General features: G+C 41.2%; 2 protein-coding genes across 2 annotated transcripts in view; both read right to left on the minus strand.

Moving 5' to 3' along the window:
* Positions 1 to 225: 225 nt before the first annotated feature.
* On the minus strand, positions 226 to 2,679 carry LOC111141033 (protocadherin alpha subfamily C, 1). Its single transcript, XM_022493368.1, has one exon. It carries the CDS (start codon positions 2,677 to 2,679, stop codon positions 226 to 228), a length of 2,454 nt encoding a protein of 817 aa, XP_022349076.1.
* A 111-nt stretch (positions 2,680 to 2,790) lies between these two features.
* Positions 2,791 to 24,078, minus strand: part of LOC111141052 (protocadherin alpha-10-like) — a 44,920-nt gene continuing 23,632 nt past the window's right edge. Inside the window, exons 5-6 of the mRNA XM_022493382.1 lie at positions 23,968 to 24,075; positions 2,791 to 3,249 (exon numbers count right to left, since the gene is read on the minus strand). Of these exons, the coding sequence (XP_022349090.1) occupies positions 2,791 to 3,249; positions 23,968 to 24,075 (567 nt within the window). The remainder of the gene's footprint in view (positions 3,250 to 23,967; positions 24,076 to 24,078) is intronic.

Genomic DNA, 24,078 nt, shown 5'->3' on the forward strand with positions numbered 1-24,078 from the left:
TTTTATTGTTCTTTAATGGGTTTGAATTTCTTACCCTTTTTTCTCAAAAATAAACTGTAAGTTCCCTGAGATCAAGGACAGTCTTTTATTACTCATATACTCCCAGAATTCTTAGCACAGGGGGTGCTAAGCAGGAGTGTTCAATTCAATGGATTAAGTGTTGCCAAAGGCTCACCTAAGAAGCATTTCAGACCATAGCAAGCAGTCACCTCCTGGCCAATGGAATCAAATCCCTCCAAATTTGCTTACCATGGCATTGATATTTAAGTGATCCACCTTCCTATTCCGAATGTGAATGCAGGAGATTGGCAAATTCAGTCCTACCCCAGTAGCCAGATTTCTCAGGTCAGCAGCACTGTATTCCCCACGCAACAGCAATCTGTTATTATCAGAACCAGGTCCTAGAGGGGCCCGATAGAGATAGGTCTGAGAAAGTCTCTCAACTTTAGTGACATCTATTGTGGCTGATGTCAGAGGATTTGAAGCCATCTTCCTCCCATACCTCAGTTCCTCTGGAGAGCCACAGCAGCTTTGAGAACAAGAAACTGGGCTCTGGTTCACCTTGATACACACAAAGAAAAGTAAGCACCCCAGAAATAAAAAGGAAATACAGGCCAGAGCAATCACTAAATACAGGTTCTGGGTAGAAAGGTGGCCTCCTGTTTCCCAGGTATCTTCAAAGTCTGGAAGGACCCAAGGAGCAGAGTTGCTCAAGAATATACCCAATGTGACGAAAGAGGAAAGTGGTGGGTCTCCATGGTCCCGAACCTCAACCACTACCCTCTGCTTAACGGCATCAGTGGGAAGAATTAAGCGGGCAGTTCGGAGTTCTCCCATACTGGCTGAAATTCTGAAAAGCCTGGAGTCAGAAGCCTGAGAAATATGGTAGGAAAGCCAAGCATTAGAGCCACTGTCTGCATCCTCCGCTACCACTTTTGTGACTAAGTGTCCACTCCTGGTAGAGCGGGGCACAATTTCTACTGGAACAGAGCCATTCCTGGGCACAGGAAACAAGATGACTGGAGCACTGTCGTTCCTATCTATCACAAACAAGTTCATGATCACTGTTGCACTTCTGGGAGGAATACCACCATCCCGGGCTTCCACTTGGAAGTGAAACCCCCTGAGCTGCTCAAAGTCAAAGGAAATTTTGGCAGTGAGAGCCCCGCTGGGTGATTCTACTGCCACCAAGCTAGAGACTGTCTGCCTTTCAGAGATAATATCCAACAACTCATAGAAGACAAGGCCATTCTTCCCCAGGTCGGGATCCTGGGCAAACACACGGCCTAGAGACGTCCCAGGACCATTGTTTTCAGCCACAAAAAGTTCCTGTTGTGGTTGAGCAAAGCTTGGTGAATTGTCATTCACATCAGCAACAAACACAGTCAGTTTCCTGCGGGTGCTCAAGGGGGGTGAGCCACCATCTGAGGCAGTGATCTGGAGCTGGTATTCCCTGACCTGCTCCCGGTCCAGCGGCCCATCAGTCAGCAAGCTATAGTAGTTGTCAAAGGAAGCCTTTAGCTTGAAAGGGCCTCCGCTGGACATGCTACAGATGACCTTACCATTGGGACCGAGATCCTCATCCCTGAGACGAAGGAGAGCAATCACTGTGCCAGGGGGAGCGTCCTCAGAAATGGAACTGGAGAGAGTCAGGAAATTGACCTCAGGGGCGTGATCGTTCACATCAGTCACTTCCACCAGCAGTTTGACAGTACTAGCTAAACCGAAGGTGCCCTCATCCCTCGCCTCAATGTACGCCTCCAACAACGTTTCAGGCGGACCTAGAGAAGCAGCTACGCGCACCTCCCCATTTCTAGGGTGCACGTGGAAGTGGTGTCTCAGCGCTGCTCGCGTGCTGTTGCTTAAGGAGTACCGGATTTCCCCATTGGAGCCTTCATCCGGGTCCGAGGCCTGAATTCGTAATAACACAGTCCCGTTGGGGGCAGTCTCTGGTACCTTGGCGCGGTAGACTGTGCGCTCAAGTACAGGCGCGTTGTCGTTTGTGTCCACCACTAGGACGGTAACGTGTGCGTCTCCGGAGCGCGCCGGCTGCCCGCCGTCCCTGGCGGTGAGCACCAGCTGGTGGGTGGCGCGCTGCTCCCGATCCAGCGCTTTCTCTAATACCAACTCCGGGTATTCACTGCCGTTCACCCGCGATCCCATGAGCAGGCGAAAGTGCTGGCTGGGGCTCAGACTGTAGCTTAGGACCCCGTTGCTTCCCTCGTCAGCATCTTGAGCATTGGGGAGAGTAAAGCGGGCTCCGGGCATCAGGAACTCGGGGATGTGCAGCTGCACGTCGCCGGCAGGGAAGAGAGGTGAGTTATCGTTGGTGTCCACGACGTGAACTCGCATCGTGTGGAGCTCCAGCGGGTCCTCGAGCACCAGCTCATAGGTCAAGACGCAGACAGCTTTGGTCTCACACAGCAGTTCGCGGTCCGCCGGCTCTAGGACCACCAAACTACCGCTGGCCGGATCCACCCCGAAGTAGGACTCTCGGTGGCTGTAAAGGAAGCGAAAGTTCCTCAAGGACAGGGCGGCCGCCGACAGCCCCAAGTCCGCGGAAACATCGCCTACGGCTACGCCCCGCACGGTCTCCTCCAGCACTGAATATTCCAGCTGTCCGGCGGCAGAGCCGCAGGAGACCCACAGACACAGAACCGCCACCCTCCAGGCCACCATCCTCCCTCTCGGCGTCCTCGCTCCACCAGCAGCGACCCAGGACCATGCTCCGGACTCCCGGAGAGCACGAACCGCAGGAAAGAGCAAGGGCCGGCTGCCCGCCGCCGCGGGCTAGAGGTGCCCAGACCGCCGACGTTCGGCCGCCTGGACGCACTGGAGTTGCCCGGGGCTGGCCGGCTGGAAGCTCCGCTCGCCGGACTGGAGGTGCGGCAGCCATCTGGGAAAGCGGAGCTGGCGGGTGCAGAGGAGCGCAGCGCCGCCTAGGGGTGCAGAGACGAGTAAACGGCTCGGGCTAGGGAGGCGCCGTCTCCACTCGCTGCTAGCAGGGATCTCTCCGAAGTCCTGGCGGCCGGCGCCGGGCGGGGCACGGAAGACGCTCGGAGAAGCTAACCCATCTTCCCACGAACGGAAGGACAACGCCCTAAGGCTGGCCTCGGCATAACCTGAACAGCCGCCGCCTAAAGACCGCGCGTAACTGGGGCTGAGCTGGGCTGGGCTTCTCTCGCCACGGTGTGACAGCGGAACTTCCCGTCCGGGGCTAGTCCCGGGCTCCCGGACCCCCCAGAACCCCTACGGTGCGGGCGAAGAGAGCGGAACTGCCAGAAAAACCGCGGGGCGGAGGCGGAGAGAGGCGGGATCCGAGCCACGAATGACCACGCCTTCGAAGCTTAAGGAAACAGGAGCCCCCAAACTAAGGGCTGAGGGGCATCGCATGCTGGATTCCCAGACTCTCCGCGGCGGGTTAAAGCCTCTCCCGCACCTTCTTTTATATCAGGAGCCAAATTTTCAATAGAGGCGACCAGCGAGGGGCAAATTGGGAAATAGATGCCTCCTCAAGCTTCCCTGGGACTCTGGCTTTTCGAGGCACCCAGGTGGGCGAGCGCAAGGCTTACAGTTTGGCTTTTTGTGGGTCAGCGGTTTCTCTTTCCCCAGGAGGCCCTGGGGCGGAGTGCCTCACCAGCCGCCCTTGACGCTCTCTGGATGAGAGAGGTTAGAAACCAGTCAATACAATCACCTGAAACTCAGATTGACACTCATCCCCAGCAGGACGTGAGAAGTGGAGTGGGAAGAAAGTCACTGAGATACTCTCCAGAGTGTGACCAGGAAAATAGTCTGTAAATTTACTCTCTGTAGATATTTGGAAAATAGCATTGAGGCAGGGTAGGAACTGACTAGCTGTCCATACGTTCTCCAACTTCCTTTTTAGGCCGGTCTCCTGAAGGGATATCGGGATATTGATATGAAAAACATCTCTGAGCTATAAGAAATATCTCCAAATTTCGCCTTGCACCCTACAACCAGAGGATCTCCCTGAGGGAGAAGGCGATTTTCCTGAAGAGGAGGAGAACTGAAAAAAGAGAGTGCCCTCAAACGACTATTAAGTACTAAATTTCTTAAACTTCTTTTAATACAATTGCAGGGTCCAAAGCCCCAGGAACCAAAATTTGAAAGACAAAAGCTGAAAACTGATCAAGAATTGAAGCTTTCACTGCGATGTTCTTTTCTTTCTCTTTGTTTCTTTTTAAGATTTTACCCATTTATTTGTGAGAAAGAAGGAGAGAGAGGGAGGACACAAGCAGGGGGAGTGGCAGGCAGAAGCAGGTTCCCCGCTGGGTAAGAAGCCCCATGTGGGAATGGATTCTAGGACCCCAGGATCATGACCTGAGCGGAAGGCAGACGCTTAACTGACTGAGTCACCCAGACTTACCAGGTTAATGTATTTTCTGGTCAGAAAACTGCCTAGAAGTGTTGATAATTATTGAAGCTGAAGCTGGATACTAGGGAGCTAATTACACAATTCTCTTAACTTGGGTATATGTTTGAACACTGTTATAATAGTTTCTTAAATTGCTGATTAAAATGAGGGGTGGGGAGGCAGGCTGTTTTAGCAGTCTGGCTTTAAGACTGAAAGTGGGATTGGTAAATTCATTATGCCACTAAGAACCAGTCACCTCCCTGGGAACAATACAAACCCAAACACTTATCTCTTCCAGGGAAGCAGGGCAAGCAGCAACATAAGGCAATTTAAGTAGTAAATGTCCTAGACTAATTTGTCTTTCTGAGTCAAGGAACCAAGAAAATCATTGACGCCAAGTCTTGGATAAAATCAAAGCAGAAAACATGTCAGCCCCGTTGAAGTGTTAGGTAGAGCCGTAAGTATAGCCATCATGCAGAATGCTCATTAGGATGTGAAACAACCCAAATTAAATTTATTTTATTTATATATAATATAAAATTAAATTTATTCACCAAATTTCAGAATCAGAATTAATTATCTACTTCAGTGCCAGAGATTAGGATTTGCATTTCCTCATTTTCATTTAATGCTGCCTGCTAAGCTAACAGCTTTGGGGTGCAAAGTTGTACTTTTCACTTTTCCATTAGCAGCCCCTGAAATACATCTGGAGAGACGCACTCAACTTTTGGAAGGCCCCTGATTTTAAGACCTGCAATCAAGTTTCCAGTTATACTGGGTTTAGAATTTCCGAGCTCTGTCTAGGACAGTATGTGTGGGTGTGGATTAGTAAGTGGGGAAAAGGAAAAACTCATACTGATAATCGAATGGAAAATCTTGACAAAAATTCTTACCCCTACACACACCTCTCAGACTTCTGGCTTCCCCTCTCTTCCCATTTCTCTGTCTAACCTGCCACTGATGATTATTTTCAAAGGATTTAATTTCTGTCAAGAATAAGGGACTAGCTCTCACCTAGTGGGATTTGTTCTGTCACCTGCCTCCCTATCTGTAGGCATAACTGGGATTTGTAGGAAAGCAATATTCAGGAGATATTTGGGATATTTAGATATCCCAAAGATGAGGATATCTCAAGAGTCTTTCCTTTTGTATAAGATAACTAGGTGAACACTAAATCCACGATCAGTAAAACTTCTCTTTAGCGAACCTAATATTCCATTTTGCCATTTTATGCCATTTGCCGTAGTTTCACCTAATTCAGACATTTTCGAGCTTTACTCAGGTACAAGTACAACTTTAAGTGGATTCAATACAAAAACAGTTTTGATTTCTGCTTGGGTTTTATTGCCAAGACATTATTATAAATCTCTCCCAACCGAGCGTAGCCTTAAATTATAAATTCAAGAGATTTCTAGCCATAATGCGTAAGCTCCTACCAGAGACCTTGCAGCCAAATGAGAAAATAGTAAATCTGACACATACCACAAAAGTGACGAGGGATAGAAGCAGAAAAATGTTCACATTTAACCCAGAAGACTGACCACTAGCCTGCATAGTATTAATAAGGATCAAATACATCCTTAAAGGGTCTCATTACTGCCTGTATATCTCACTGTTAGTTAATACTAATCTGAATGATAAGCACAAGAGAAATCTTACAAAAGTCGTGTTATGAGTAGAAATTCAAAGAAACGTTTATGATTTAATACTCCCTGCATGTCCCCTCCCCCTTGAGCACTAAGCATTTATCCACCAGCTTCATACAGCAAAAAGTACAACTCTTTCTGCCCATGGGTCCTGTCCCATACTACTTAAATAAATTACTAAGTTACACCATATTGTGTCTCAAGAATTTCTTGGTCATTGTGCTTGATGACCTGCAACAAAAGGATATTGCTTTTAAAACAAAATTAAGATTTATTTATTTATCAGAGAGAGAGCACAAGCAGGGACAGAGGCAGGCAGAGGGAAAAGCAGGCTCCTTGCCAAGCAAGAAGCCCAATGCAGAACTTGAAGCCAGGACCCCAGAATTATGACCTGAGCTGAAGTCAGACACTTAACAGGCAGAACCACACAGGTGTCCCCAAAATTAAGATATTAAAACATATTTTATTTTTTTAAAGGTTTTATTTATTTGAGAGAGAGAGAGAGAGATAGAACACAAGAAGGGGGAGCAGCAGAGGTAAAGGGAGAAGCAGGCTCCCACTGAGCAAGGAGTCCGATGTGGGACTTGATCCCAGAACCCTGGGATCATGACCTGAGCTGAAGGCAGACGCTTAACCAACTGAGCCACCCAAGTGTCCCTAAACAAGATTTTCTTAGTGCTTAAGATTATTCCTTGGGAACATATTATGTACTTAAAGTAAATTTAAAGATAAGATATCAGTGTCACATTAAGCAAATTTTCATCCTGTAAAAGCTGATCAAGTGTCCAAATCAAGTCTTTTTTCTTTTATCCCAAATCAAGTCTAACAGAGTAGACCTTTGGGGGTAGAGATCTACATCACTCAAATTTTGTTTCTTAAGTATCTAGCTATGCTCTGGGCACACAAATTAAGTGGCTAACGCACTCTCAATATACAACATCCTATGTTACTTTTTTTTTTACTTGCATCCTTTACCAATAACATATTACTACAGAATTTCTTTCTCAAATTTCTAATCCCAAGTAACTTGTTTTTCTCCATGACATAATACCATATAAAAATATCTTGAACCTTTCTTTGTGAATCTTCATTCTGACTCTATATTGTGTTTATGCACTACGGGTTTTACAATTATTTGCCAATTTTCCAAAAATTACCTTTTTAAAAGATTTTTTAAAAATTTTATTTATTTGACAGACAGAGATCACAAGTAGGCAGAGAGGCAGGCAGAGAGAAAGGGGGAAGCAGTCTTCCAGCTGAGCAGAAAGCCTGATGTGGGACTCGATTCCAGGACCCTGAGGTCATGACCCAAGCTGAAGGCAGAGGCTTAACCCACTGAGCCACCCAGGTGCCCCCCAAAATTACCTTTTTCTAAAAATCTTTTTCTATTTCCTCTTCAAAGTGTAGCCCTCAGAACTTAAAGTCATACTCCAGGCTGGTCACATCTGAAGCAAAAAGAGATCTTTTCTCCTTTATAAGGAGAACATACATTAAGGCATGTGTAAGGTGAGGGTATAGGTCCTATCAAGAAAAGAAGAAGGAAAAGGAATAACAAAAGCAGTTTTTTCATGCAGTCCCTTCAGTTTCCCTGTCTAGATCTATTCTTACACATGCCTTAATGTATGTCCTCCTTGTAACAGTCAAGAAGTTAATGATTTCTTCAGAGTCTTCCAGCAGAACAGATAATATCCAAGGAGTGCCCAAACGAGGTCATCATGAATGTTTTCCAAGACCACTGACTCCAGAGCCTCAGTGACTTACGGAAGATGTCTAAGAATTCATTCTTGTTTTGACCAATTCCTGAAATGTCTGAGGGGATGCATACACCAGACCACTGTCTTCAATCTAAACCCCAAATGCCAAGCAAAGATGAGACACTCTCCCTGTTTCTTTCTGAGTCTCCCAGACTGTCTGTATCTGCTCTCTCCATGCATCTTCAATAAATTCTGTTCTCACATCTCAGGGCTCACGTTTGATTTCCATCCTGCGTGAAGCCAAGGACCCTCTTGGCTGGTCCTGTGGGAATCCCCTCTGCATCCTTGGACCCAGCCAGCTGCATTACTTTCATTCTAAATATTACAAATCAAGGAATAGAGTCTAAAATTACATCTAGCTCTTTAAAACATAATCAAATACTTTTTTTCATGATGGATTGAAAACTAAAATTAATACCTATTTTTTTCTAGATGGTCTTAAGCCACAGATCAAAAAGTCCTAGACTTTTGTACTTTTTCTTTTTACTCCAATTTGCTGAATATTACTGGGTTAAAAGCTACCCTATCTTGTTCAATTACATAATATATTTTATCTACATTCAAATTTTGTATTGCACATATTTGGTAAGCAGTCACACTAGATCTTCCTCTGAGCTGTGGATGAAAATTTTCACCAAGTGTAGCTTAAAAGGAAGGCCTGCAATCATTACCAACTAACCCATCGACATCAATTTATTAGTGCTTAACCTGAAATAAAAATCTGACAAAGATTCTATCAACATTCTCTAAAAAAGACTGCACAAATCTCACATTATAGTTTCAAAACATGCTAAACAAAATATTACTAGAGTATCATTATGATAGATGCTTAAAAGCAATTTGATAAAAATTTGACAGCTGTCACAAAACAATGACCATCTTCATTTTATATATATATTTTAAAGATCTTATTCCTTTATTTGTCAGAGAGAGAGAGAGAGAGTACAAGCATGGGGAGCAGCAGGCAAAGGGAGAAGCAGACTCCTTGCTGAGCAGGGAACCCAATGCAGGACTTGATCCCAGGACTCTGGGATCATGACCTGGGCCGAAGGCAGATGCTTAACTGACTGAGCCACCCAGGCATCCCCCATCTTCATTTTAAACAATAAAACACCAGAATAATTTCCATGAAAAATCATGAGCATAACCAGATACTTCATGTCATAGTTATTATTCAATACTGACTTGGATATGCTAGGCTAATCAATATAAAATAAAGAAATGTGTATGTGTGTTAGAAAGGAGAATAACATATATTGTTAGATGATAAATTTATAGGCAATATAATTTTCTACTCATGAAATCCCAGAAAAATAAAGAAAAAATAATTAGAACTAAAGGGGTTCAGTGACATAATCAGCTTTCATCTTTGATGAAACTCTATAAAACAAATGAACTTCAAGCATAATATATATGAAGAGAAGTTACCAAGTGCCATGAAAATTGGACCAAGATGTGAGAAAATGCTAAGAGTGAATTCGTCCCACTGGAGACTTGGGAAGAGCTGATAGACTGGAGTTTTCCAGAGTAGTGGTTCACAATGAAAAACAAACCCAATGATTCTTTGTTTGGAACGACAGGGATGCATAATTTGCCATCCCAAAATGTGTCTGTTTGGCTGGTGTATTATTTTAGGCTGATTATTTTTTCCCAAGTTTTCATTTAAATTCTAGTTAATTAACATACAGTCCAATATTAGTTTCAGTTGTAAAATTAAATGCTTCAAAGTTATATATGACAACCGGTGCTCCTCATAGGCTGGTTATTTTTAAGAAACAGAGGGCTTTTAAAAAAAATCTCCCCTCTAACTGCCTAAAATAATTTACAAGACCTGTTCCAGGAAGGGAGCTATCACCATAGATAACTGCAGTATAATATGATATGGTAGACAGGGAAGAAGCTAGCAAGGCCTGTTTGATCAAAGCCTTCCCAATGTCATATTTTTTTTGGATGACCCAGCACACATTTGTTTACCAGACACTTACTCTTTCTATTCTTTTTTTTAATCATTTTTAATTTATTTTCAGCATAACAATATTCATTGTTTTTGTACCACACCCAGTGCTCCATGCAATCCGTGCCCTCTCTAATACCCACCACCTGGTTCCCCCAACCTCCCACCCCCCCCACCTCTTCAAACCCTTCAGATTGTTTTTCAGAGTCCATAGTCTCTCATTGTTCACCTCCCCTTCTAATTTCCCCCAACTCCCTTCTCCTAACTCCCCATGTCCTCCATGCTATTTGTTATGCTCCACAAATAAGTGAAACCATATGATAATTGACTCTCTCTGTTTGACTTATTTCACTCAGCATAATCTCTTCCAGTCCCGTCCATGTTGCTACAAAAGTTGGGTATTCATCCTTTCTAAAGGAGGCATAATACTCCATAGTGTATGTGGACCACATCTTCCTTATCCATTCGTCCATTGAAGGGCATCTTGGTTCTTTCCACAGTTTGGCGACCGTGGCCATTGCTGCTATAAACATTGGGGTACAGATGGCCCTTCTTTTCACTACATCTGTATCTTTGGGGTAAATACCCAGTAGTACAATTGCAGGGTCATAGGGAAGTTCTATTTTTAAATTTCTTGAGGAACTTACTCTTTCTATTCTTCCTATTAATTGCCTTCTGCCCCTTTGAAGCCTTAGATCCTACCCTTTTCTCTTTAGTTCAGAAAGTCATATATGTACTTCATTTTGTTAACTGTCTTTGGAATCTCTAATGTTTATGTGGATTCCCCTGCATGTAGTTAATCAAATTTTATTTTATTCTGTTAATCTGTCTCATGTTAATTTAATTCTTAGACCAGCCACAAGAAGCTTGAAGGGTGAAGGAAAATTTTTCCTCTCCAGACTGAACAAAAAGATCTAGGTAAACAGGCTGAATCAGGCAGGATTCTCCTATCATCCTGTTTGTCAGCACAAAATATAAGAGAAAGCAGGACTAAATGTGACAGAGAGCAGAAGCACTATTATTTCAAGAGTGAAGCTAAGGATGTATGTAGTAAGGTGAAGAGAAAATTCTGGATAACAAATTGCTCTGCAGCTGCCAATTCTCATCAGTTGGAGATATGCAGAAACTACGGTACACACAAACCACTCTACCAAACATTAATAAGGATACCTTCATGTTAGTCCAGAGCTCTGCTGGCCCATCCATTTACATTCTTCACCTGCAGATAGCTAGTCTTAAAGGAACTACTTTCAATAATGAGTAGTAATCAAAACTAAGCCAAAATGGGATCTCTATAAATACTACAAGAAAGATTAGAAAATAAACGTGTACATCTGTCTCACTGCCAGAGTCACAAGGGGATCTTTCACTGTGAGAACTTGGTGAGATTCCTTACTACATCACCAGGTTCACTCTTGGGCAGAATTATCAGACTACATATTAAAATAACAAGGTCCAACTATATGTTATCTACAGAAGGCAACTTTAGACTCAAAGATACAAATAAATTGAAGTAAAGGATGGAAAAACATATATTATAAAAATAGCAACCACAAGAGAGCTGCAGCGGCTATGCTAATATCAGACAAAAATATTACTGGAAATAAAGAGGGACATTTCATCATGACAACAGTTGATTAGGAAAGTATAACAATTATAAGAATATAGATAGTTAACAACAGAGCCCCCAAATACATAAAGCAAAAGCTAACAGAAATGAAAGAAGAAATAGATAATTCAATACTAAAAGCTAGAGATTTTAATACCTTAATTCTGGCAATGGATAACACCTAGACAGATGATCAGTAAGGAAATAGAAGGCTTTAAAAACACTGTAAACCAACTAGACCAAAAAGACATTTACAGAATACTCACCCACTGACAGCACAATATATATTTTTCTCAACTGCACAAAAACATTCTCCATAACAGACCACATGCTAAGTGTCAAGCAAATTACTGTGCACCAGGTATCAACCCCAAGGGAGGACTCTAAATACTTCTGCCCATTGCATCTTGGCATCAGAGTTGCCAAGAAGAACACAATACAGTCAAGCAGGAGGGAACAACATTGTATTTACATAGAGAAAAGACAGACCAAGATCAGCGTCAGTACTGGGCATCAGTACCCCATGGCCAGTGGGTTTCTCTGTGCACCCCTCCTGTACCACAGTAGAAAGACCTTTTCTCCTCTTCACAGAGGACAGATATAACAGTGGGCTTGGTCAGGTGCCACATGATTCACATGCTCCAAGCAGAGACAAGAGCTTCAGTGAGTCTGAAGAGGGAAAGATATTCCCACACAAGATGATAAGACTATCACAGGCTGTGTAGACTCCATTTCTTGGTAAGGAAGTGTTCCAAGCCCAAGACCCATTCTTACATGACTAAGTGAAATCTGAAAGACTGCGCATGAAGGGTGCCTGGGTGGCGCAGTCAGTTAAATGATCCCAGGGTCCTGGGATCAAGCCCCACATCGGGCTCTCTGCTCAACAGAGAGCCTAGTTCTCCCTCTCCCTCTGCCTGCTGCTCTGCCTACTGTACTCTCTATCTCTGTGTCAAATAAATTAAAAAAAAAACTTTAAAAAATCATTTAAAAAAAGATTGCACATGAGAATGCCCTTCCCAACACTATGCCATAAAATAAACTTCAGTAAGTTTAAAGGGACTGATACCATACAAAATGTGTTATCTGACCGTAATGGAATAAAATTAGAAATCAATAACAAACTGAAATTTAGGGAATTCAGAAATATGTAGAAATTAAGTCACATATGCTAAAATAACCATGGGTCAAAGAAGAACAAGGGAAATTAGGAAACACTCTGAGATAAATGAAATGAAAGACACAATATATGAAAACTTATGGAATGCAACTAAAGCAATGCTCAAAGGAATGTATGTTGACACTGAAGAGGAAGAAATACCTCAAATCAATTACCTAACCTCCTACTTTAAGATACCAGAAAAATAAAAACAAACCAAATTTAAAGGATTAAAGAAGAAATAAATGAAATAAAAAGAGGAAAAACAGTAGAGAAAGATGACAAAGGCACGAGTTGGTTCTTTGAAAAGATCAACATAATTGACAAAACTTTACCTAGATTGACCAAGAGAAAAATCAAGAAAATGAAGATTATTAAAACCAGCAATGAAAGAAGACATTACTACAAACCTTAAAGAAATAAAAAAGCTAAGAGAATACTATGAACAGCTGTGTGCCAATAAATGAGTAGTTTAGATGAAAAAAGTCTTAGAATACACAAATACCAAAATTGGGTAAAAAAAAAAAGTAGAAAATCTGAGTGGACATATGGAAAGTAAATAGATTGAATTAGTAACATTAGAACTACACAGGAAAAAAACCAAAAGGCATCATGAATGAATTCTACCAAACATTTTCATAAATATTAATAGCAGTTCTTTACAAATTCTTCCAAAGAATAGAAGAGGAGCAAGGGGCACCTGGATGGCTAGTTGGTTAAGCACCTTACTCTTGGTTTTGGCTCAGGTCATGATCCTAGGGTCCTGAGATCGAGTCCCACGTAGGGCTCAGAGCTCAACATGGAATCTTCTTGTCCCTCTCCCTCTGCTCCTCCTCTCCCCTGATTTCTCATAAATAAACAAATAATATCTTTTCTTAAAAAAGAAGAACAAATACTTCCTGGCTCATTCTTTTTTTTAGAAGATTTTTTATTTATTTGACAGAGAGAGAGAGATCATAAGCAGGCAGAAGTAGGCAGAGAGGTAGGCAGAGAGATGGGGAAGGAGGCTCCCTGCTGAGCAAAGAGCCCAATGTGGGGCTCAATCCCAGGACCCCAAGATCATGACCTGAGCCAAAGGCAGAGGCTTAACCCACTGAGCCACCCAGGCACCACTTCCTGGCTCATTCTGAGGGCAATATTACCCTGATATCCAAAACAAAAGACATGACCAGAAAATAAAACTATAGACCACTATCTTTTATAAATATAAACACAAAAATACTCAATGGAATACCAGAAAACCAAATTAAGCAATATATAAAAGGAATTATACACCATCATCAAGTTGGTTTAACATCTGAAAATCAATAAATGTCATATATATTAGGTTGTACAGGTTGCCACAACAATGTATCACAGACTGGGTGAGTTAAACAACAGAAATTTACTTTCTTGTAATTCTGAAGGCTAGAATTCAAGATCAATGTAGCACCAGTGTTAATATCTTTCAAGGCTTCTCTCCTTGGCTTGTAAATGGCCATTTCCTCACTGTGACTTCACATGGTCTTCCCTCTGTATGTGTTGTTGAACTAATTTCCCTTACTTTTTAAAGATTTATTTATTTTAGAGACAGAGGGTGTGAGCAGAGGCAGAGGTCTAATTTCCTCTTCTTAAAAGGACATCAGTCATATTGCATTAAGATTCACCTTAATGACTTCATTTTAACTCAGTTACTTCTTTTTTAAAAATTTTATTTATTTATTTGACAGAGAAAAACACAGCAAGAGAGGGAACACAAGCAGATGGAGTGGGAGAGGGAGAAGTAGGCTTCCCGCTGAGCAGGGAACCTGATGTGGGGCTTGATCCCAGGACCCTAGGATGGTGCTTGAGCCAAAGGCAGATGCCCAACAACTGAGCCACCCAGGCAAGCCTACGTCAATTACTTCTTAAAAAATGGTCACAATCGCCAAACTGTGGAAAGAGCCAAGATGCCCTTCAACAGATTAATGTATAAAGAAGATGTGGTCCATATATACTATGGAGTATTATGACTCCATCAGAAAGGATGAATACCCAACTTTTCTATCAGCATGGATGAGACTGGAAGAGACTATGCCGAGTGAAATAAGTCAAGCAGAGAGAGTCAGTTATCATATGGTTTCACTTACTTGGGGAGCATAAGGAATAACACGGAGGACATTAGGAGAAGGAAAGGAAAAATGAATTGGGGGAAATCAGAGGGGGAGATGAACCATGACAGACTGTGGACTCTGAGAAGCAAACTGAGGGTTTTGGAGGGGAGGGAGGTGGGGGAATAGGTGAGCCTGGTGGTGGGTTAAGGAGGGCACGTATTGCATGGAACACTCAGTGTGGTACATAAACAATGAATCTTGGAACACTGAAAAAATGGAATAAATTTTAAAAATATATATCTCCAAATATAATTCCAAATATATTCTGAGGTACTTGGGTTCAGACATCAACACATGAATTTGGGGGGGACACAATTCAGCCCATAGTGATATATCAATTGATTAAAATACAAACACCACATGATCATTTGAATACATGCAGAAAAATCGTTTGGCAAAATCTAACACCACTTCATAATAAAATCAACCATCAAACTAGGAAGAGAAGGGAATTTCCTTATCCTGATAGGGGCATTCATGAGATAGAGTGGAAAACTGAAGAGGAAGACAATGAAGCCAAATTTGGTTCTTTGAAAAGATCAAGAAAACTGACAAAACCTTAGCTATATTGACGAAGAGAAAAAGCCACAAGACTAAAATTAGTAAAACCAGAAATGAAAGAGGGGTCATTTTCATGGACCTACTGAAAGGTAATACCATAGTTATAGGTGAAAACCAGCGTGCTTTTGCCTAAGGTCAGCGACAAGTCAGGAAAGTTTTCTCTAACCACTTCTATTCAACATTGTGCTAACAATAACATAGAGGCTCTAGCTAGCCCAATTCAAAGCCAAGATCAAAGACACTCAGATGGAATGGATAGGAAGATTAAAACTATCTCCATTTAGAGATGACCTGTCCTTGTATATTGAAAATCCTAAAGAATCCACTAAAAACTGCAAAACAAATAAATGACATCAGAAAGGTTATAGGATAAAAGATTAATATAAAAAACCCATCAATTATATTTTATACACTAACTATTGTAAAAATGAACCAATAAAAAATGAAATGAAAAATCTATTAAAGGGGCGCCTGGGTGGCTCAGTGGGTTAAGCCGCTGCCTTCGGCTCAGGTCATGATCTCAGGGTCCTGGGATCGAGTCCCACATCGGGCTCTCTGCTCGGCAGGGAGCCTGCTTCCCCCCCCCTCTCTGCCTGCCTCTCTGTCTACTTGTGATCTCTCTCTGTCAAATAAATAAATAAATCTTAAAAAAAAAGAAAAAAGAAAAATCTATTAAAAAATGTTTTAGGGGCACCTGGGTGGCTCAGAGGGTTAAAGCCTCTGCCTTCGGCTCAGGTCATGATCCCAGGGTCCTGGGATCGAGCCCCACATTGGGCTCTCTGCTCAGCGGGGAGCTTGCTTCCTCCTCTCTCTCTGCCTGCCTCTCTGTCTACTTGTGATCTCTGCCTGTCAAATAAATAAATAAAATCTTTAAAAAAAAAGTAAGCTGAATTTCCTTGCAGAAACTGACAAACTGATCCTAAAATTCATATGGAAATGCAGGTCACCCAGAAAAGCCAAGAAAATCTTGAGAAAAAGAACAAAGTTGGAGAATGAATAATTTCTAAAACTTGCCTCAAAAGTATAATAACGAAGAGAGTGTGGTACTGGGATAAGGACAGACATGTAAATCAATGGAATAGAAATGGGAATCCAGAAATGAACTCCCACATTTATTGATCAACTGATTTTCTTTTCTTTCTTCTTTTTAAAGATTTCACTTTTAAGTAATTTCTATACCCAACATGGGGCTTGAACTCACAACCTAGAGATCAAGAGTCTTGTGCCCTACCGACAGGAAGGTATTCCTTGATCAACTGAATTCCAACAACGGTTCCCCAACATTTCAACAGGGAAAGAATAGTTCTTTTCAATAAACGGTGCCAGGATAACTGGATATCCACTTGCAGAAGTATGAAGGTGGACCACTACCTCACACCATCTACAAAAATTAACTCAAAGTGTATCAAAATGATGCCAGCAAAATAACAGAATAGGAATTCCCAGCCCTTATTCTCCCACAAAAATACAATTAGCAACAATATACAGACCAAAATTCCTTTATGAGGATTCCAGAGTCCAGTTACAAAGCTGGAGTACCCCCAGGTGAACACAAGTCTGAAAAAGCTATGCTGAAACAAGTACAAAGAATAAATTTTACTTGGCTCACATCAGCCCTGCACCAACGTTGACCCACCTCAGCACCAAGAAAGAATACCCTGGCTTGCTACTGGCCCTTCCAGAGGAAAGAAAAGAGCACAGCATGTGTCCAATGTATCAACTTCTCAGAAGGCTGCCTTAAAGGACTAATTTCTATATTGCCCCAATCAGAGAACTTATCGAACTGGCATAGTTTGGTTGCCTGAAGGCTATGGAGAACAAAAGAAAATACCAAGGGGACAGCTTTCTCCTTCTGGAAGGAGGGAGAAAAGTGAGGATGTGTCCAGACTTTTGGGATTTTGGAAAGCTGCCTAAGAAACTGGTATCTGTTTTACCAGACTCGGGTTGCTGACAGGAAACCAGCATACTCTGGATGCCTAGTGACCACGGAGAACAAGGGACAACTATTGCTATAGAACATAGAAAACTAAAATGCTGCAGATAGACACTAGAGGGAGCAACAAAGAGCATTTTAAATTGCCCAGTCCCAAAAAAAAAAAAAAAAAAAAAAAAAACCCACCAAAAAAAAAAAGCGCAATAGGAAAGAAACTGGGGGTTGCTGGAGGGGAGGGGGTGGGGGGATAGGGTGACTGGATAATGAGCCTTAAGGAGAACACGTGATGTAATGAGCATTGGGTATTTTATGCAACTGAGGAATCACTAAATTCTATTCGTGTAATAATGCACTATATGTTAACTAAATTGAATTTAAATTTTTTTAAAGATTTTATTTGTTTATTTAACAGACAGAGATCACAAGTAGGCAGAGAGGCAGGCAGAGAGAGAGGGGAAAGCAGGCTCCCTGATGAGCAGAGAGCCCGACGAGGGGGATGCGGGGCTCGATCCCAGGACACTGAGATCATCACCTGAGCTGAAGGCAGAGGTTTAACCCACTGAGCCACCCAGGCGCCCCTGAATTTAAATTTTAAAATTTTTTTTCAAGGAGCTAAAAAAAATTGTGAAAAGGAATGAAGAAAATCTATGGGATATACAGGACTTATTGGACAACTTTATTTAAAATTTTTTTTTAATTTTACTTGTTTATTTGACAGAGAAAGAGATAGAGAGAGCACAAGCAGGGAGAAGCAGGGTCTCCACTGAGCAGGGAGCCTGATATGGGGCTCGATCCCAGAATCCTGGGATCATGAGCTGAGCTGAAGACAGATGCTTAACTGACTGAACCACCCGTGGGCCCTGGAGACACCTTTAAAAGAAATTATCACTGGAATCTCAGAAGAAGAGAGAAAGGGGTAGAAAGCTTATTTAAGGAAATAATGAGAGAGAACTTCTCGGACATGGGGAAAGATTTGGAAATCCAAGTTCATGAAGCTAATAGGTCACCCCAAAATGTCACTCCAAAACAATCTTCTCTGTGACAAATTATAATAAAACTATATAAGATTAAAGGCAAAGAGAATTTTAAGAGCAACAAGAGAGAACAATTTCTCTCTTATAAGTGAACCCCCATTAGGCTATCACCAGAAACATTGCAAGCCAGGAGAGAATGGGGTGATGTAATTCAGTCCTGAAATAAAAATAAACCACTGACCAAGAAAACATTATGCAGCAAAGTTATCCTTCAGAAATGAAAGTGAGGGGTGCCTGGGTGGCTCAGTGGGTTAAGCCGCTGCCTTCGGCTCAGGTCATGATCTCAGGATCCTGGGATCGAGTCCCACATCGGGCTCTCTGCTCAGCAGGGAGCCTGCTTCCCTCTCTCTCTCTCTGCCTGCCTCTCCGTCTGTCAAATAAATAAATAAAATCTTAAAAAAATAAAAAGATTTAATAATAAAAAAAAAGAAATGAAAGTGAGATAAAGACTTTCCCAAATAAGCAAAAGCTTGGGGAGTTCATCACCATTAGACCTGCCTTACAAGAAATGCTGAAAGGAGTTCTTCAAACTGAAATGAAACGATGATAACTAGTAACATAAAAACATATGAAAACATACCATATGCTGGTAAAAGTAAGTATAGAGTCAGATTAACAATACCCAATATTGTAATATAGTGGTGTGATAACCACCATACTCTAAGGGTTAAAGAACAAATATATTAAAAATAGAAATAGTTATAATTTTGTTAATGGATACACCATATAAAAAGACATAAATTATGACAATAGAAACATAAAATAGGGAGGAGTAAAAGAGTAGAGTTTTGCATGTGATGAAATCCAACTTACTGGGGTGCCTGGGTGGCTTTGTTGGTTAAGTGTCTGCGTTCAGCTCAGGTCATGATCTCAGTGTCCTGGGATTGAGCCCCATATCGGGTCCCCAGCTCGACAAGGAATCTGCTTCTCACTCTCCATCTGCCCCTCACACCGCTTATGCTCCCTTTCTCTCAAATAAATAAATAAAATCTTTATATAAAAAAGCCAAGTTGTTGTCAGCTTAAAATAGGCTTATGTCTATAAGATGCTTCAATTAAAGTACAGGTAACCATAAAAAACTATAATAGACACAGAATAAAGAAAAGGAAATAAAAGATACATACAAGATAAAGAAAAGGAAATCAATTCACAAAGGAAGATAGCAGGACAGTGGGGAAAAAAGGAACAGAGATACTATAAAACAGCCAGAAAACAATGGACATAGTAAGTCCTTACCTATTATTATTACTATTTTTTAGAAATTCTTTTTTTAAAGATTTTATTTATTTATCAGATAGAGAACACAAGTAGGCAGAGAGGCAGGCAGAGAGAGAGGGGGAAGCAAGCTCCCTGCTGAACAGAGAACCTGATGCAGGGCTTGATCCCAGGACACTGGGATCAAGACCTCAGCCGAAGGCAGAGGCTTTAATCCACTGAGCCACCCAAGCACCCCTTTACCTATTATTATTTTAAATGAAAATGGATTAAATTCTCCAATCAAAGGCATAGAGCAGCTGAGTGGATTAAAAACAAGATCCAACTATATGCCGCCTCCAGCAGTTTCAAGGACACACACAGGTTTAAAATGAAGAGAAGGAAAAAGATATTCCATGCAAATGGAAACAAAAAGAGAGAGTGGGAATAGCTATACTTGTATCGGATAAAACTGACTTTAAGTAAAAAACTGTAACAGGAGACAAAGAAGGTCATCACATGGTGAGAAAGGGGTCAAGTCATCAAGAAGATGTAACAATTTTTATGCATCTACCCAACATCAGAGCACAGAAATATATAAGGCAAATAATAGCACATCTGAAGGGAGTAATAGACATCACAGGAATAACAGGGGACTTCAAACCCCAGTTTCATCAGTGGATAGATCACCCACACAGATACTAAATAAGAAAACACTGAACTTTATCTCTACTTTAGACCAAATGGACCTAGCAGACATGTACAGACCATACCCACCAATTTCAGCAGAATACACATTCTTCTCAAGAGCACATGGAACCTTGTCCAGGATATATCATGTGCTAGGTCACAAAATAAGTCTCAGCAAACTTTAAAAGACTCAAATCATACAGAGTAGCTTTTCTGACCACAATCACATGAAACTAGAAGTTGATAACTGGAGGAAAACTAGACAATTCACAAATATGTGGAAATTAAATAACACACTCCTTTAAAAAAAAAATAACACACTCCTAAAAAACTGTGGGCCAAAGATGAAATCAAAGGGAAATAATATTTTGAAACAAATGAAAATGAAAACACAATGTACCAAAACTCATAGGATGCTGCAAAAGCAGGGCTAAGAGGGAAATTTATAGCAATAAATAACTACATTAAAAGAAATTATTTTGGGGCACCTGGTGACACAGTCAGTTGTATCAGACTCTTGGTTTCCACTCAGGTCATGATCTCAGGGTCATGAGATGGAGAAGGCTCTGTGCTGAGCGGAGTCTGTTTAAGACTCTTGCTGCCCTTCCCCCCAGCTCTCCCCTGATCTCCTTCTCTTGCTCTAAAATAAATAAATCTTTAAAAAGAAAAAGAAAACAGGGCACCTGGGTAGCTCAGTCAGTTAAGTGTCTGTCTTTTGCTCAGGTTGTGACCCCAAGGTTCTGGAATGGACCCCCACATTGGGCAACCTGCCCAGTGGGGAGTCTGCTTCTCCCTCTCCCTTTGTCCCTCCTCCCCTGCTTGTGCCTACTCTCTCTCTTTCTCTCTCAAGTAAATAAATGAAATATTTTTTTAAAAAAAGAAGAAAGAAAAAGAAAAACTATGTCACTTATGTGGAACCTAAAAAGAAAAAACTAAAAGATACAGAGAACACACTGGTGTTTGCCATTTGCAGTGGATGGGAGTAGGCAAATGGTTGAAGTTGGGCAAAAGTACAAACATCTGATTATAAAATAAATAATACACAGAATAGTTACTATTTTTAATAATACTGAATTGCATATTTGAAGGTCACTAAAAGAGTAAATCTGAAGAGTTCTCATTACAAGAAAAAAATTTTATAACAATGTACGGTAATAAGTATTAACTAGACTTATTGTGGTGATCATTTCCCAATATATACAAATGTCAAATAATTATATTGTATATCTGAAATGAATATAGTGTTATATGTCAATTATATTTCAATTTTTCAAATAAACTTAAATTAGAAATAAATGTTTACTAATTTAATTATTGGATGATCCATATAAAAATTAAATCTTCCTAAAAAAATTAACATCTTCCTAACTAAACATGGAGAATGTAAAATCCATAAAAGAAAAATATAGAAAAATTAATATAGAAATATGAAAAACATTTTTATCTGGCAAAATATACTATAAACAAATCAGTGTAAATTGTATAGGAGGAAAAAATATTTGTGAAATAGGTAGAAGATAACAGTTAATATCTATATTTTACAAAGAACTTTCCCTAACTGAAAAACAAAAAAAAATTTTTTTTTCAAGTTTTTAATGGACAAGTAATTTACTTGACAAATCAAAGAGAACCAAATACAAATGACAATATGCTCAAATTCACTGGTGGTATGTGGAATTAAAATTAAAGTAACAATGAGATATAAAACCACGACTGATTTTAGAGACAAGAAAGGGTGCTCATAACTTGTTGGTGGCAATTAAAAGTACTTGAACAGTACTCTAGCAACACATTTTAAAATTAAAATTATTAATACACTTTGATGTGTCCATTCCACATCTGAAAGTGAATTTCACGGAAATAAAAGCACCAATATTTTAGGAATATGTAAATAATAGTACAGCATGGCTTACGAGGGCTAAAGAACACTTGAAATGCAGGGTTCGTCAACAGGTGAATAACTGAATATATCAGTGATTCACTCTGCATTACGGGGGACTAGACAGCTATTAAAAATATCAGATTTGGGGGCACCTGGGTGGCTCAGTGGGTTAAAGCCTCTGCCTTCAGCTCAGGTCATGATCCCAGGGTCCTGGGATCGAGCCCCGCATCGGGCTCTCTACTCAGTAGGGAGCCTGCTTCCTCTTCTCTCTCTCTCTGCCTGCCTCTCCGCCTACTTGTGATCTCTCTCTCTGTGTCAAATAAAAATCTAAAAAAAAATATATATATATATCAGATTTGTAGGGATTTCCAAAGACATTGGTGACTAAAAAATATAAAGTGCATTATCTGTCCTAATAAACTCTCTAAAACAAACAACAAAAATATCTAAAAGACGTACACATGTGTGGAGCAATTAAGTGATTGCAAATAAATGTGTGCAAAGAAAATCACAAGCTTCCTTTGTACTGGATACCTGACGGGAATGGTGAGATGACCAGAAGGAAATGAGGAGGGACCAAATCAAAGGAGTTTTTTTTTTTTTTTTTAAGAAACAAAAATGAACTGGGGCACCTGGGTGGCTCAGTCGTCTGGGTGTCTGTCTTTGCTCCTTCATGATCCCAGGGCCCTGTGATGGAGCCCTGCATTTGGTTCCTTGTTTGGGGGTGGGGGGTGCCTCTTCCTTTCCCTCTGTGCTCTCTCTCAAGTAAATAAATAAAGTGTTTTTTAAAATGAACTTTTAAAGGGCATTTTTTGTAATAAAAGGTTATGTGGTCTTTAAAATAAAACACATAGGGGCGCCTGGGTGGCTCAGTGGGTTAAGCCTCTGCCTTCAGCTCAGGTCTTGATCTTAGGGTCCTCAGATCGAGACCCGCATAGGCTCTCTGCTCAGCGGGGAGCCTGCTTCCCCCTCTCTCTCTGCCTGCCTCTCTGTCTACTTGTGATCTCACTCTCTGTCAAATAAATAAATAAAATCTTTTTAAAAATAAATAAAATAAAACACATATGTGGTATATCAATAAATTTTTAAAATAAAGACATTCATTTAAAAATTTTTAAATTTTTTAATGTTTTAATCAGGGGCGCCCGGGTGGCTCGGTTGGGCGGCTGCCTTCAGCTCGGGTCATGATTCTGGGGTCCTGGGATCGGGCTGCATCGGGCTCCCTGCTCAGCAGGGAGCCTGCTTATCACTCTCCCCCTCTCCCTGCTGCTCTGCTTACTTGTGCTCTCTCTCTAGCTCTCTGTCAAATAAATAAATAAAATATTTTTTAAAAAAAATTCTAATTAGCCTTGGGGCGCCTGGGTGGCTCAGTGGGTTAATAAGCCTCTGCCTTCGGCTCGGGTCATGATCTCGGGGTCCTGGGATCGAGTCCCGCATCGGGCTCTCTGCTTGACAGGGAGCCTGCTTTCTCCTCTCTCTCTCTCTCTCTCTGTCTGCCTCTCTGCCTACTTGTGATCTCTCTCTGTCAAATAAATAAATAAAATATTTTTAAAAATCTAATTAGCCTTATTAAAACAAACCTTTCTGAACGCTCAAGTATTCATAATGTATGGTTTCTTGTAAATGTGCACCTAGGAAATAAATACTTACAAACTATTACGAAGAAAAACCTTACAAATGATTAGCATTACGGGTAATTTATTGTGGCTTTTACTTAACGATTTCAACAAGGCGCTGGGGGCGGGGAGCAGAGAGAAGAGAAAATCTTTAAGCAGGCTCAACGCCTAGAGCTAGCCTCACCTGAGACTCAATCTCCCGACCCTGAGATCAGAACCTGAGCAGAAATGGAGTTCGAAGCTTAACCAACTGAGCCACCCAGGAGCCCCAATCGGAACAATAACTCAATCCATAATGTCAATAACACTCATTAAATGCCATGACGACAAGCAAAATTAAAGAATAATGTTACAACTGAGAATGAAGAACCTTAAACGATAAAGCTGTGAGTTAGGCTAAAAGAGTAAGGCAGTTTCTAATACGAACTCACCTCTTTCAAATGTTCTATGTCTGGTTCTCTTTCACCGGTTTCCTCCGTAGAACTCAGACCAGGCGGAAGACTGGGACTGAAGGCCATGAGGTCGGTCTTGGGCGCGCCCTC

The sequence above is a fragment of the Enhydra lutris genome, unplaced genomic scaffold (assembly GCF_002288905.1).
Source record: "Enhydra lutris kenyoni isolate GAN:26980312 unplaced genomic scaffold, ASM228890v2 scaffoldscaffold5, whole genome shotgun sequence".
In the NCBI taxonomy this organism is placed as follows: domain Eukaryota; kingdom Metazoa; phylum Chordata; class Mammalia; order Carnivora; family Mustelidae; genus Enhydra; species Enhydra lutris.

Coding starts and splice junctions, on each gene's coding strand:
- LOC111141033 (XM_022493368.1), bottom strand. CDS start 2,679: ATGGTGGCCTGGAGGGTGGCGGTTCTGTGTCTGTGGGTCTCCTGCGGC.